Here is a 14,932-nt window from a genome sequence, read left to right as displayed (position 1 = left end):
CCTGCTTGTAGTGAAAAACTGCAGAAGCCCTGAACATTTTATTTGAAATCCATTTATTTTAAAATCCACTTTGTTTCCTCATCCTTCTTCCGTTCATTCATTTACTTCAGGAGTATTGACAATTTTACAAAGCGACACAAGCTGCAGTGTTGGGTTTGTGGTTGGTTGGTTGGGTTTGGTTTGGTTTTTTGCATGAAACGAGAATAAACCTCAAACGACAACATTGAAAAAATATACAATATATATATATAATATCTGGGGAGGGGTTGTGAGAGACCCCCCTCTGAACCCTATGGCTGGCTCCTTCCAACTTGCTGTCCTTTCCAAGCCCCTCCTTCCTCAGTACAGTTTCAACTGTGCCACAGTCATGTGCAAGTGCCCTAACACAAGGTTCTAGAGAGCCAGCTGGGGGGTCAGTAATGTGAGGAATGTCCACAATGGGAATGGCAGAAGGGGAGGGAAGATGGGAGGCAGAAATGACAAATGAGGGAGGAGTGCATGTGTACACGGTGGGGGAAGGAAGAAGTTAAAAGTAAGACACCTCCTTCCAGCCATATGTTATGGGGATCCATTGGACTGGTGGTTTAAAGCTCCTAGTAGCGGCGAGAGCCGTCGCTTCTGCCCATGATGTGTCGGTCACCCACGTCGTTGCTGTCTGGCGAGTCTGGTGTCTCCGAGTCGGTGCTGTCATCTTCATCCTCCATGCCGCCACCAGCCCTGCCTTCGCCACTGCCTCCTGCCCTCTCCTGGCAGCTCTGGTAGGACTGGGGAGGTGAGACATGGGGTAAGGGGAAGCATCTGGCAAAGCAGCTGCCTGCCCTGCCCCAGCCCCTGCGGCTGCTCCTCACCTCCATGGGGTTGACAATGATGGTCAGGGCTGAGTCGTCCCAGAACATGTCACTCTCTTTGCCGCTGCTGCTTGTGTGTCCCCCTTCAGCAGCCCCAGGGACCTCTTGCCCCCCTCCCCGCCGGTGCAGGGAGTGGATGCGCAGGATGCCGAGGATCACCATGAGTGCCAGGAAGCCCACACACACCACGATGATGACAGTGGCAGCACTAGGGACCACTTTGGAGAAAGAAAATGAGAAGCCGTGATTAGACTCTGTCACAGAAACGTGTTGCCAACCTGACCTGCAGGAACCAGAGCTCCTGGGCAGAGCTTGGGGGTTTGGGGTCTAGGCAGGACCCAAAATCCTGACTCTTTCGCTCCCCTGGCCACAGGCAGTTCCTGCCTTTAGCTGCTCTGTGTCTGCTTGAGGCTGGCATGGTCTTCCAGGATGTCTTGGTCCAGATGTCCTCTGATGTTGGCCTGGCCTGTAGACTCTGCATATCACCCTTTTGCTCTAGGCCAGCAGGCCCAGCCTCGACTCTCCAGATAACCCCGTTACCTGTAAACTCCATCCGGGCTCTCCATGGCTTTGTTCTGGGTGGTTCTGTGCAGCAGGGACAACTTTGCTGCTGCAATAGAGCAGAGCTGGGGCAGGGAGAGGCAAAGGCTGGGTTCTGGTGCTCTCCCAGCACATACCTAGGGTGGCTCAGTGCCAGCCTCAGGACTGGACCAGGCTGGGATCAGCAGCTGTAGGAAGCTGCAGCAAAATCTAGCACCAAAGGTGCTTTTCATGTTCCCTACAACAGGGAACATGAAACCAGCACAGGGTCCTCTGTACCAGTCCTAGAGCTGGTCTGCAGTCACGCTTGTTGCACAGGGCTGTCGTCAGCACAAACCAACAACTCCTATCTCTAGTCTTGCTTTCCAGCTTCTCTTTCCTCTGCTTTGGGGGCAAGAATCCTCCTCTTGTCTCTGTGGTGCCATCTATATTTTTCTGCCTTGCTCACCACCACCTAGTTCCAGCTCTTTTTTTAGAGCGGTGGCAATCTTGATTCTCTTGTTTCTCTCTTGCTGTTGAAGCTTCTATCTGAAATGACATTACCCAAGTCTGCACAGCACCTCTGCAAGGTGCAGGAATGACATTGTACCAGCTTACAATTGTTCTTTTTAGACCTTCTCAGGTGTAGATTTCAAACTGCTTCTGCATCAAGGAAACACACACCAGAAGACAAGGATTGTTGCACCAAGCTCTAAAACACAATTTGACTGCAGTCCATTTGCTAATGACAAGTAGCACAGGACAGTATAATGAGAACTCAGTAACATGGGTATAGAGAGCCTGAAAGGAATCCTCTGCTATAAGTTCTACTACAATGACAGAAAATCAGCATCCTGGTCCAAAGGAATGAACCCCAAAGATAGCATTACATACTTGGGTTGTTATGGGTGCTTGCCAAACTGTGCCCAGATAGCTCTGGGGGTAAATGATGGCCTTGGTGCACGAACTGCTGGGAACTCAGAATGTGGTTAGGATGAGCAGCTTGGTTCATGTTGTGGAGGACATTCACCTGCAGAAAGACCAGAGTGAGAGAGACTCAGCCCTATGTTCATGGTGCATTCTACACTGTGCGCATTCCTGTTCACCATGTCCTCTCCACGCATGCACAAGTACCTATGCGTGCATGTATTGATTGTGTACCTCAACAGTAAACTCATTGCTGGAGTAGCGTCCATTCATCTCAGTGCAGGACAAGTGAAACTTCCTTTCATAAAGAGCAGCACCATGGTTGATGTGGTATGAGACCTGGCGTAGGATCTCCTCATAAACTGCGATGCTCTCTACACCTGAAACAAGAAGAGAGGATTGGTGGTGTGAGGAAGCTCCTGCTTCAAAGTCATCTGGCATCATAACCCTGCAGCAACTAGGAGCTACAGAGGAATCCAAGGCAATGCTGGGTTCATTACTTTTAGGAAGGGAGCAGAGATGGAGCTGGCGACAAAGGACGTGATGAAATCCCTGCTTACATTGCTAAAACAAGTGGAAGGGAAGATCAAAAGCAACAGTCCTGTTAGGTTCTGGAGAGTACAACGGTGTTGTACCAATCCACAATGCGTGGGATGTGCTGTCCCCCAGTCACGTCACGCAAAGTGCTGCTGCCACACGGGAACACCAAACCGCAAGGAGTAAGTCAGTAGGAGTGATACAAGCCTGGGTGAGAACTCGGACACCATGCCCTAGTACCACTGTGTGCTTTAGGAGGAGGAGACCAGAAAATGGCCTGGGACTTCCAAAAGCCAGGACTTCAACAAATGGTTACACCTCAGAGTCTCACAAAGAACATCAACACATCTCTAGCATCAGGTTAAGTGCTTCTCCCACTGACGCCTGACAGTGAGAAAGACATAGACAGCTGTGGCCAAGGAGAGGACATACCTGTGATGGTCAGGTAGGCAGAGGTGTTAACAAGCTCCAGGCCCCGCTGCTGCAGCAGTGCCCCATCCAGGAGCAGATACTCCCTCTCTGGGTCCAAGTCATCTCCTACCAATGAGATCTCGCAGCCATCCAGGTTGTGCACAATCTCATCTGACATTCGTGTGTCTGTCACTGAGATGCAAATGGAAAGAAGACAGTGCCAGAAAGGCAGCCAGCCATCAGTGAAGGCAGGAGTTACTCAGAGTGGTACTCATTTACTTAAAGGTGCTCACGTCATATGTAATGAGTTCTCTTTCTCCTGCTAGCATTGACCTTGAATAACACCACTGTCAGTCCAATTACTTGTTGGAGGAGTCCCCTTGCTTCTAATGACATTATTTATGCACATAATAAAGTAACTTAATTTTGGATCAACACACTATTATCAGACTGGTTCATGATAACACATCTTGGCTGTAAAGACTCTGTTGACAATGACAATGTGCAAATTAGGAACAGCTCTATCACACATTATCAGACCCTGAGTGCTTTTGAAAGCTTTCCCCCATCTCACATGCTAACTGCTGGTTACCATGGGTGGGATCTTCTTCAAAATGGCAACCACGTTCAGTGACTTCACTGCTTTCAGCAGGGCTAAGACCAACCTGCTCTAAGTCAAGAAACTTATCATTGCAGGAGGAAAGGCAAAGCTTCTCAAGAGAAAGCTATGAGGGAAAAAAATCCCATTACCAGAAAAGATACAAAAGAAGTGAAAGGACATGTAGAGCGTAGAGTGCAGAGAAATAATCTGAGGATGATGGGGAGAAATTGAGGGACAAGATATTACAGGGTGTGAGGAAACTGACTGAGGAATTCACAGGAATAAGTGATGCAGGAAGAAGTGGGAGGGGGTGAGAAATAAGGAAAGCAGGAGAGAAGGAAGCAGGAGGAGACCGAGTAAGTGTGGGAGTAGAGGGGGTAATAGGCAGGACATCCATTCAGTGCTGGATTCAATAAAGGGAAATGTAGGTAAAATGTGAAAGGGATTAGGAATGAGCAGCTTGGGAAAGGAGAGAGTACGGCAAAGGAACTGTGTGGATAGAAAAAGTACAGGGAGGAGCAGAAAGGGATAAGAACCGATTAGCCTACATATTGGCAGACAATGTGCCTTGCTCCTGCATTTGTAAACTCCGTCTTGCAGGTTTAATGAGGGGCTCTACTTTCTCTGCAGGACAGCGGCTCTTGTAGGGCTTTCCAGTTTGTCTCTTACACCTCGCCCTGTACTCCACTCACCTGTACCATGCCAGTTCTCATCCTTCTTGGCCTCCACCTGGTGAGAAATAGAGCAGCTGATCTGCAGGTTAGGGAACAGGGGGACCCCATCAGGAGCTTCAAAGTCTGACGCAGGATGAGCAGAGTGGGCATTGCCACTCAACAGGATCTGGGGGGCATCAGGCTGTAGCACCACAACGTAACCTTCCACATCAGGGATGGAGACACAGGACTCTTCGCTGAAACACCTGAAGGAGAGCGGTAGAAAGCATCAGTTGGCCCAAACTTGTAAAAGAAAACCTCCTGCCCATTACTGCCAGTGAAGGGAATATCCTTTCTCTGGTAGTTTTCCTAAAAAGCTTCCCTATAGCCTGCTGTGCAAGACAGAGAGGTCTGTGGTAGGACCGACATCACTGGGTTTCAGGTGACTTGGTCGTACCCACACACCACAGAGAAAATTAGAACCAGCCCACATCCTTGGAACACCATGGGTGAATCTGGAAGTCCTGCTACCTGCATAGACCCCAGGGCCCAGTACTACAGCATCCATTTGGATATTGCATAGGTCAATATTTATTTCCAGGAAGAGTTTTACCCATTTTGAGACCATCATATAGAATTAAAATATGAGGTGAAAGAGTGCAATTTTAGTCAAAAGAGAGGTAATCCTATTGCTGAACTTTAGCCGGAGGTGCTGCTTTGTCCACTCACTTGACAGTAGTGGTGAGCCTAAGTGGCCGGACTCCAGGGGTAGCAAAGCGCAGTGAATTCATGTAAGCCACATGCTGGATTGCATGGTTGAAGGTTTCCACATCATCACCCTCCAAGGTAAGCAGGGACTGAGAGGGGTTCACATGAACCTACAGGTGGAAGAGAAGGAAATACTCAGGGTTCCTCGGCAAACGCCAAGAGCCCAGGCTAAGAGAGACACAGAGGACAAAGGCAGGGAGTTGTCTGAGGTGGGGGAGCAGGCCAAGTCCTGGGAAGCAAGGCTGGGGAGGAGAGTGGAGGAGACCCATGCAAGCTGGGCAGATGGGCATACCTTCATCCCTTTGCCCAGACTGTCGAAGTCACTGTAATCAAGCCCCTCACGGCAGGCATACAGGCATTCAATAACCTCCCGGCTCTCCAAGCTACCAGGGCGCACAGTGAAGCCAGCCAAGTAACCATGGAAGTAGTGGTGTATCGACAGAGGATCTCCTGGGGAAACATGGGAGGTGAAGGGTGTGAGAGACATGGCAAGGAAGAGAGCAAAATCCACAAAAGCAAGAGTGTGGGGGACATACAGATGTTCAGGGAGGTAGAGAAAGACAGAGGGGTGTACAGAACATGGAAAAACAAAGACAACAAGAAGACAGGGGATGCTGAAGTCAGGAGATGACAAAATTCCAGATGGGGGAAAGTGGGAAAACCAGACCAACAGACAGAGCACACCAGTGCATGGTGGGTAGCGTAGAGAGGTTTCTGCCAAACTGCTGAATGCCAGATGGAAACAATTTCTTGTTCCCTTCTCACACTGCTTCCTGTGAGGGCTTTTAAAAGAAGCTATATGTTCACAGATAGTTAGGGATGAGGCGACATCTCCTGATGTCTCTAATGGCTATTGCGTTCTTCAGAGAGCAACTTTAATGATCAGGCATGAGGACTCTATCCACACGAAAAGCATACTCCATCTCTCAAAACAGGCTGTAGTCCTTCTTTTCATGCTCCACAGATATCAAGGTATCAAGGACCAATCTGCCAAATAAGGGGTTTCCTCCCAGGATGGTGGGAGGTGGCAGGGCAGGACTAGGGGAGCTGTGTGAGGAAAGCACCATGCAAGAAGTGACAGCCATGCACGGTGAAGAGGGGAAGAGAACCATCTTCTTTCTCTTCCCTACCTTGTATAGTATCAGTGGAGTTCTCGCTTCCTTTGATTTTCTCTTTGTTTTTCTCCTCTGCAAAAGGAGAACATTCAAACAAGCAATAAGGTATTGGAACAGGGTAGTTACAGGGTCAGGCAAGTATCTATACAAGTGCCTGTATTGGCCAATCCAAAGGAACAGCTTTGGAGTCGTGTGCCAAGCAGTGCATCCTTCAACCCTAAAGACAGCACATCACAGATGAAAGAGATCGAGTCCTTCTCATGAAGGGGATGATGATTCTGTAGGATGAGTAACTGAGAAAGTATAAGGGTTTGGGGTTTTTTTTTGGGGGGGGGGGGTGTTCTGCTTTGGTGGTTTGGTTTTTTTATTCCTTTCCCAATGATATCTATTTCGGGAATTAACTGATTCCTATTTAAGGATCATAGTCTTAGCCATGCTTGCAACAACATCCCTTTGAAACTCAGGTGGTTCCAGGAGGGTGTCCCAAGCTGATTAATGTTTATTGGGTGTAAAAGGCCAATAGAGAGCACAGAGCTGTGAGAAGATCCATGATCTGGGAGAAGCAGTACTACAGTAAAGATTTGATCTTACTAGACTGAAGGCAAGCAGCAGGCAAATTCCTTTAGCTCTGTCCTGCTTCAGTCTTGAAAGAAAACTGAAAAGACCTGGGAAATGCAGTCTTACATCTCCACAGAATGGGTTTTAATCTGGTAGTGGCTTAACTATGTTCCTAATCTGATCTTTGTCCTCCGATCCAATTCCTCTACAGAATGACTTGTAATTTCTTCATATAGACTCTCAAGACACAACTAGCAGCATAAATAGCATTGCCTGCTCTCTGTTGAAAAGCTTTGATAGAAATGCCAGCGCCTGAACGAGATACAGACAGTTTCAAATCTCCTCTGCCTGAAAGCTGGTTATCCATTGCACGTTCTGCTGCTGTTGCCCCTGAAGCTGCCAATGACACTTTTCCCTGAGCTATTATTACCATGGCCTGCTGGCTTGGTCCATAAAGGAAGGAGACACACCGGCTTTGGTGCCAAGGAGGCAAGATAGCTGCAATGTGCTTTGCATCACTTAATATTGGGTGGTGTTTCTTTCACCTCTTCTGGCTCCCCCTCCACTCCCTTGTTTCCCATATGGGAAGAGTATGGTTCAGGGAGTGGGCACTCACCAGTCCAGCAGGCTCCAATCATGAGTGAGGGTTCCTGCCGTGGGGGGTGAATGAGGCCATTGTCATGGATGAGAGCGGGATCGTAAGACACACCATCCACATAGAGCGTGACAGTGGGGAACTCCAGGTTGAGGGCATAATGGTGCCATTCATCATCGCAGACCTAAGGCAGACAGCAGAAGATGGGCTCAGCAAAGGGCAGAAATAGAAGGGGCATGGGGAAAAGGCAAATGCTTCCTCACTTGCTCAAGCTTCCAGAGGAATTTCACAGGCCTTGCGCTTTCCAGCAATGGCCAGTAGAGGAAAGCAATCCGGCAGCCGTGCACAGCCAGAGAGTAATGAGAGTAGCCATCCTCTGCCAGGGACAAGCACAGGGAGTTAGGTACCACAGGAGATTTCCCTCTTCAGGGACAATCCCTCCTAACAAGTCAGAGGCAGTGGGCAGAAGTGTCACCACCCCAGGAAAAGTGTCTCACCGCTGTGCACTGTACTGCAGATCACCGTCTCCTCTTCCCGCCTGCCTTTGCTAGGCACCACGGCATGCTTCATCCATACAGACAGGGTGAAGTGGTCACTCAGCCCCTCATGGGCATTCAGCCCATTCACCACAGGCACCTGGGCAGCCTGGCTGCCATTGAACCAGTAGATGAGGCTGCTGTCCTGGCTGTAGTGCACCGAGAGCCGCGCGGTCCAGTTCGCTGTGGGGCTAGGCACTGGCAGCAGGTCAATCTCTCCAGAGGCAGCACCTACCAAGAAGGGAAGGAGTTAGGAATGTCAGCATGAGAGAATAAGAAGGCTGAGAATTAGGGAACAGACAAAGAGGGTGCCTGGAGGTTTTGTTGTAATGTCCTAGACCACAGGGAGAGGAGAAGTTGCCTATAGGCCTTTGGTGACTTTTCCCTCATCTGTGCTGGGAGAAATCCCACAGACTCTGTGTACTGGAGCAACGCACAGAAACCTCTGGCTTCCCAGCAAGGAGAGCACAGGGAGCCCCTCGTAAATATGGGCAAGGGTACCCAGTGCCCCTCAAGTCCTCCCAGCCCCACTGACCACAGCAGATGTGAGGAATGTGTCCCCCAGCACCTCTGCTGTGTGAGGCACAGAGCTAGCACCTCCAGGGGAAGGGGCAGGGTGCTGTGCCATAGCTGCCCTCCGCCCAGGGAAGAATCAACTCACCACAGAGTTTGCGTAGTGACTTCTCGGAGTAGTTATCCCGGTCACAGCCCTTGGCCACATGGTTTGTCTGCAGTTCCACTGTGGCCTGGATGTTCCACAGGGGCTCATCACAGGTCTCCAGGTGAATGGTGGGGAAGAGTGCGAGGCTGCCTGCGCCCGGGGTGTACTCAATCCTCTTGTTCCAGCCTAATGAAGACGAGTGAAAGAGGGGGTTAGGTCCTACCGAGGACCTGAGGACAGGATATTTGGCATACCCACAAGTGGCATCTATGGACTAGCCTAGAAACAGAGATTTTTTGGCCCTTTCCATGTTGAAAAGACAAATTCATGCAGCTGGCACCAACCCAAGGGAAGATTTCCTAGAAGCACAGGGTCCAAATCTGTCATCTTCTACAGCTAGCACCAGTGTAGCATCAATCCTTGGATTGTCAACCTTTCTTATCAGGCAGAGCAGATATTTAGCTGTGTTGATCTCCCCTTAATGCTATTGACTAAGGTAAACCTGTAGGCATATACCACCTCTGGAAAAAACAAATATCCTCAAGATGAGCAGCCCCCAAAACAATCTACATTGAATACGGTCTTTGAGCTTTATTGTATTATACATATATTATGTATTATCAAACACATAGTAGTAGAAGTAATCCAAGGAATGATTTTCCAACATTAGAATTGCCTTTCAGTGGCTTTGCAACAGACTGATATCTGGTGCATCCCCTTTGATGGGACTGACAGGTTGGCGCCAGAACTGAACCATATATATGGGCATACAGATTTATCTGTGTATATACAAACATTTGCAATGAGTAGAACTGAGTAGTAGTTCAGCAAAAGCACAGGGAAGACATAACTGTGTCTGGAGGTTTCATACCCTGCCAGCTGGGCTTGCAGGTGGGTTTCACCTGGATTTCCACTTCAGCATCATCAGAAGCCCGCTTCTTTCCACAGTCATAGGCTGTCACTGTGAATTTGTAGACACGATCTCCACTGTACTGCAGCTTCTCCGTATTCTCGATGTTCCCTGATTAGCAAAATAAAGAGGTCAAGGGAGAGGAAATTCGGTCTCCTCAAAGATATTCCTTCTAGAAATCACTCTTATTTATGATTAACCACAAAAACAACCAAAGAAGGGTTGAGCCCCCTCGCCTAATGCCACTCTGTAATGAGCTATAGCATCCCACAAAATGGCTGCTGCATCTCTGCACCAGGAGAAATAGATCAGCAGTGCTAGAACATTCATAGAGCACAGCTCTGCCAGCAAATGGGACTGGCAGAAAGGGAGCAAAGCAGGAAAGGGGAAGTGACGTGCTCATGGTAGGTGTGGATCCTTACCGTCATTGTCAATCAGAAAGGGAATATTGGGGGTCAGGATCTCATAGTAGCAGATCTGGCTGTACTGTGGCGAGCAGTCTCCATCAATGGCCTCCACACGCAAGATGCGGTCATAGAGCTTTCCTTCAGTCACTGCCACACGGTACAACTTTTCCACAAAGACAGGAGCAAACTCATTCACATCGTTTACTCGAACGTGCACCGTGGCCCTGATACAGAAAGACATCAGTAAGAACTGACTGGCTGATTAGGAGCCACATACCACCTATAATATATTATATTTCAGTATAAATCACTCCCCTAAAAGTGCATCAGCCTGATTTCCAGCCATCAAAAGCAAGGACAAGGAAAGAGACATTGGTTTCAACACAACAATGTCGGCACACAGGAGCTTGGGCAATGGTTTACCACCCCAGAGGAAGAGCAAAAGGAATGATAATGTAATCTGGACCTCCTGCCAGTACGCAGCAACATAAAACACCACACTATCAAGCAGTCCTCACTTCTAGTGGTATTCACTCACGTGACTCAGTAAGTGAGCATTTCTATTTGGATCTTATTTACATGTTGAATTACAGTATCAAGGCTAGAGAAAAATACTTCTGGCTAAAGGAAGCACTTCTACAGCCATTTCCATCTGCATTTCTGTGGCAGATCACATTTTGTAACATGCAGCAATGACTGCATGGACTTACTTGTGTGATTTCTTGGTATTTGCTCCATCAGGTCCCTCTCCACAGTCGTAAGCCTGAATGGTGAACGTGTGCTCCTTATGTGCTTCACAATCCACTGGTTCCTTGGCCCGTATCAGCCCCTCACCTGTAGCTTTGTCCAGGATCACAGCTTCAAAAGGTACCCCTGCCCCATGGATCCTGAATCCACAGATTTCACCTGGTGCCCACAAAGGCAGAGAGGAAGGAGAGAAAGAAAAGGACTGAGGAGAGCATCTTATGTCTCCTTGCTTCCCTCTCCCATATTTTCTTCCTTTCTAACTTATGCTCTTCTTTCTTCCTCACTATTACCTCTCATTTTGAGCAATTTCTGATTCCCTAAGAGTTCCTCCTGCCATCTTTTACAGCCATTAATGATACAGATTGCCCTCTATTGGAAACTACCCCCACGGCAAGGATTCTTGACCAGCATCCAGAAATTTTTAGAGGTTACAAGGCTCAAGCTACATTTACCGGTGCTACACAGCCACGTATTGAGGGAGCACCTTATTTCTCCTCTGCATCCCTCACGGAGGCAAAACAGACCATATATTGCAGCTAGGCAGCCAAAGCATGAAGATCCGTGATGTCTCATCCACCCACACCGGCAGGATGTGCACAGTACTGCAGGGAGCTGCAGAGAGGGTCACATCAATCCTAAAGTTCATCTCACAGGGACCACTTCTCCTCTCCCAGAGCTGAGGGACAATGTGTGAGGAAGGTCCAGGCACGGCCTAAGCAAGCACCAGGAATACAACCTCCCAAAAGCCCTATCTGTAGTTTCAGGGATCTGTGCTTACTGTGGGGGGATGTAGCACTGCCAACGAAGTGTGCCCTACCAGCTTCCTCCAGTGCTCACAGAGCTGTGCATGTGATCCTTGGAAATAGCAGAACTGCGTCAAAAAGTAGCTGGCTCCACCCTCACTTTCTCTCCCTAAGGGAAACAGCTCACAGCATCCAAACCAAGCCCAAATTGCCTCCAGACTTCACTGGGGACCTCCTCCAGAACAAGGTTTGGAGGGGTTCGCTTCCTGGAGAGAGCTAGAATCTAGCATACGGATGAATGTCACCCTGTCTCTGCCTCTTCCTAAGTCTCTCCCTGCCTCCCACCCTTCCCGGAGCTGTTACCCACCTACCTGCATAGCGCAGTGGAGCATCTTTGTCCAGTGCAAACAGTGGTGGGTTGAGCAGGACTGTGTTGTCATTCTCCATGACGATGCCCTGATACTCAGCTTCAATCCAGGGTTTGTGCTTGTTTGCTGGGGTGGATTTGGGGTAAGGGATGGAGCACAGGAATGTATTAGCCACGAATGACAGACTCGGTGAGACAAGAGCAGAATATCATCCAGTGGTAGGTAACAACCACCCCTCCCCACCTTCTTCTCTGGAAATAAAGTCTAAAATAATAGGCTGGGAGGAAGAAGTTCTCTTTCTTTAGTTCTACTCCACATGGATCTTGGGATTGGGAGACCTCATCAGAAACAATATGTACCTTCTGGCATCCTCATTATGATCTTATCAGGAATATGTGGAGAAGCATTTGGGTGCCCAGGAAAGCGGGAATGGTTAAAAAAACCCTGAAATCAAGAGGCAGAAGTAGCCTGATTCTGGAGACAGATTCCAAATGATAAATCCTTTAGCTCACTGAAGCCATAATTAAAGGATCTAGGATACATCTTCCTTTGGGGTGTCCCAAGGGGACAAGTCTTGCATGCAGCCATTATCACTTATGCCTGGCATCCTCTGGACTAAGGCCCAGGATCCACACATGCGTACCCAGGCACACTTTCAGTCAGTCATTCTATGTGAATAATAACCTACTCTGAGAGTCCCTTGCTCCTTCCTTCCCCACTCCATGGCAAGCACCATATTCCCTTGGCCCCTCCTTGCTAATCCCGTTGGCTGGAGCCCAGCCAGGCTTGGCATGGAGGCAGCAGCCAGCAGGAGCCTCTGAAAAATGTCACAGGCCCAGAAATAGCAAATTAATCTTTATCACAAAGGCTCCGGGGCAGGGAAAAGGAGAAACAGAAGGGGGAGTGGGGGGTGAAGGGGAGGGGAGAGAGAAGAAAAATCATTACAAATTAAAACCCTTCCCCCATACCCACTCCCTGCCAAATGGGCCTCTGAGATTATATTACATGGCCTAGTTACAACCCCCCATGCCCAGATAATCTCCCACTCTCCCACCCCTTGGAGACCAAGATTTATTACAACCAAGCAATGCCTTGAGCACAGCATGGCTCAGAGCTGGTAGGGAGCAGGGTACACAGCCTTTCCCCTCAAGGGCACTACTTCCAATACGGGAATTCATCCTCTGCAGCACAGTATCCTCTGGAACCACACCAGCACAGCGTGACGTGTTAACTCGAAATGGACAGCACCCCCTACAGCCTCTGCAAATGGGGGCGAGGGGATGCTGCTGGGGCCGGGCGGTGGCCACCAGACGGCAACAGGTCAGAGAGCGGGGGTGCTGCAGCACCCCCGGAGCGGGCAGCCCCAGCCTGGCGAGGCAGCGGGGAGCGTGGGTTGGCATCTCTCCCTCACCATATTGATTGACATTTATAAAGCATTGCGTAGGAAACCCAGACAAACATCCATCCTGCTCTGTAAGCAGGTGGAATCCTCCCTGTATGTGAGTGCCCACGTTCCAACCCACCCTTCCATTGCCACCACTAGATTCCACTCCGTGACGGCTCTATTCCATGCACCGCACCACCGAGGTGGGAATCCGTAGCTACAAATACCAAATGTGCCCTGTTGCTGGGGTAACAAGCTGATGGTAGAGAGAGATAAATCCTTTGCTGAATCCACCTGCAACTTGGGAATCACCGATCTGATTTCTTGGGAAATGAGTTCCTGGAGGTTACAAAACCATTTTTGGAATATTTTCAGAGTACAGACTCCTCCAGCTTCAGGAAAGCTCCTGTAAATCTAAAATAATTTGCCAAAGGTGGGTAGATGTTTCAGAGTGTAGATTCACAAAGAAGAGAGAAAAGCCAGAGTGGAAGGGGCCTTGCCTTGCCACTGGGCCCCTTGGCACCAAGGCAGTACAAATACATGCCCCTGCCAACGCCAGCACGCACACAGCTCTGCGTTGCACCACCCTGTATCCTTACCTCTTCCCAAGAACAGAGGGTGTCACATTCCCCGATGACTTCCGAGTCCCTGGCACGTTCCCCAATTCTCCCACCCTGCCTGAGTATTGACGCACTGACTCCCCTTGGATGAATTCCTCCTGTCTGTCCCTACAGCCACAGATCCGGAAACCTACACCATTCTCCTTTGCTCTACGTGGTCAAAGAACATCTGCATTCAGAGCGTTACAGCCGTATTGTGAGGGTTTGGGGGGGGTTTACATATTTAGCACATAAAATACTGTTTGATCTGAACCTGCATAATTAACACATAACTGGAAAATAATTCCTGTTGGCAGATTGTAGATGGATGAAGTAGAATTGGAAGATGGAGACAGGGGATGTGTTTTGGAGACCACAAAGGTCCGTGGAGAAGCAACACATTCTCTCAGCACGCTAGGGAAGGCAAGCTAAATCCACATGGCGATAACTGGAACAAAAGCAAGACAAATGGGTGGAAAAGGGCAAAACGCGAGCGGAATGCTAAAAGGAAAGAAAGGAGGGGAAAAAAAGGAAAGCGGTGACAGGAGACAGATGGAGAAAGTAGAGAGAGAGGATGGAATGAGGGCGCCCGAAGGGGCAGAGAGAGACGGAGCCGCCGGGGACCGCGGAGATCCCACGACAAAACCGTGCCAGGCGAAGGCGACGGGCAGCGCGGAGCCGCGCCGCCACCGCGGGGTAGGGGAGATGAGCCGCGGTCCCTCAGCCCGCCGCGGGGTCCCAGCGCACCGTCCCGCCGCCGCCGCCGCCCGGGACCGTGCCCCGGCGCTGCCGCCGCTCACCTTTGTTGGAGGCGCTGCCGGGCAGCGCGGCGCAGAGGCAGAGGAGAGGCAGGAGGACCGCGGCGCGGGGCCGGGGGTCGCCCATCGCGGCGGCGGGTCCTAGCCCGCCCGGGGCTGCTGGACAGCGGCGGGCGCTGCCCGGCCCGGCCCGGCCCGGCCACGGCCTCGCTCCCGCGGCGGCGGCGCGCAGGGACGGCGCGGCACCTCCGCGAGCCCCGCTCCGCTCCACGCCCGGCCCCGCCCCG

At 50.1% G+C, this 14,932-nt stretch overlaps 1 protein-coding gene across 2 annotated transcripts; it reads right to left on the bottom strand.

The window, feature by feature from the left end:
* Positions 1–36: 36 nt before the first annotated feature.
* Positions 37–14,931, bottom strand: CLSTN3 (calsyntenin 3). 2 transcript variants are annotated; one of them, XM_030471568.1, is made up of 18 exons: positions 14,688–14,931; positions 11,908–12,030; positions 10,757–10,952; positions 10,062–10,270; positions 9,601–9,750; positions 8,730–8,915; positions 8,030–8,299; positions 7,796–7,908; positions 7,554–7,716; positions 6,395–6,451; positions 5,557–5,714; positions 5,226–5,374; positions 4,536–4,762; positions 3,264–3,434; positions 2,529–2,674; positions 2,262–2,397; positions 849–1,066; positions 37–764 (listed from the first exon to the last, which is right to left on the bottom strand). In XM_030471568.1, exons 1-18 carry the CDS (start codon positions 14,770–14,772, stop codon positions 594–596), a joined length of 2,928 nt encoding a protein of 975 aa, XP_030327428.1. In that variant the 5' UTR covers positions 14,773–14,931; the 3' UTR covers positions 37–593. The 2 variants fall into 2 exon arrangements, with proteins under 2 accessions (XP_030327428.1, XP_030327429.1); XM_030471569.1 differs by lacking the exon at positions 6,395–6,451.
* Between the last annotated feature and the right edge of the window lies 1 nt (position 14,932).

This window comes from Strigops habroptila, chromosome 2, assembly GCF_004027225.2.
Source record: "Strigops habroptila isolate Jane chromosome 2, bStrHab1.2.pri, whole genome shotgun sequence".
Taxonomy (NCBI): Eukaryota; Metazoa; Chordata; class Aves; order Psittaciformes; family Psittacidae; genus Strigops; species Strigops habroptila.
The sequence above is the reverse complement of the archived record's forward strand: the minus strand, read 5'-3'. Positions and strand labels throughout refer to the sequence as shown.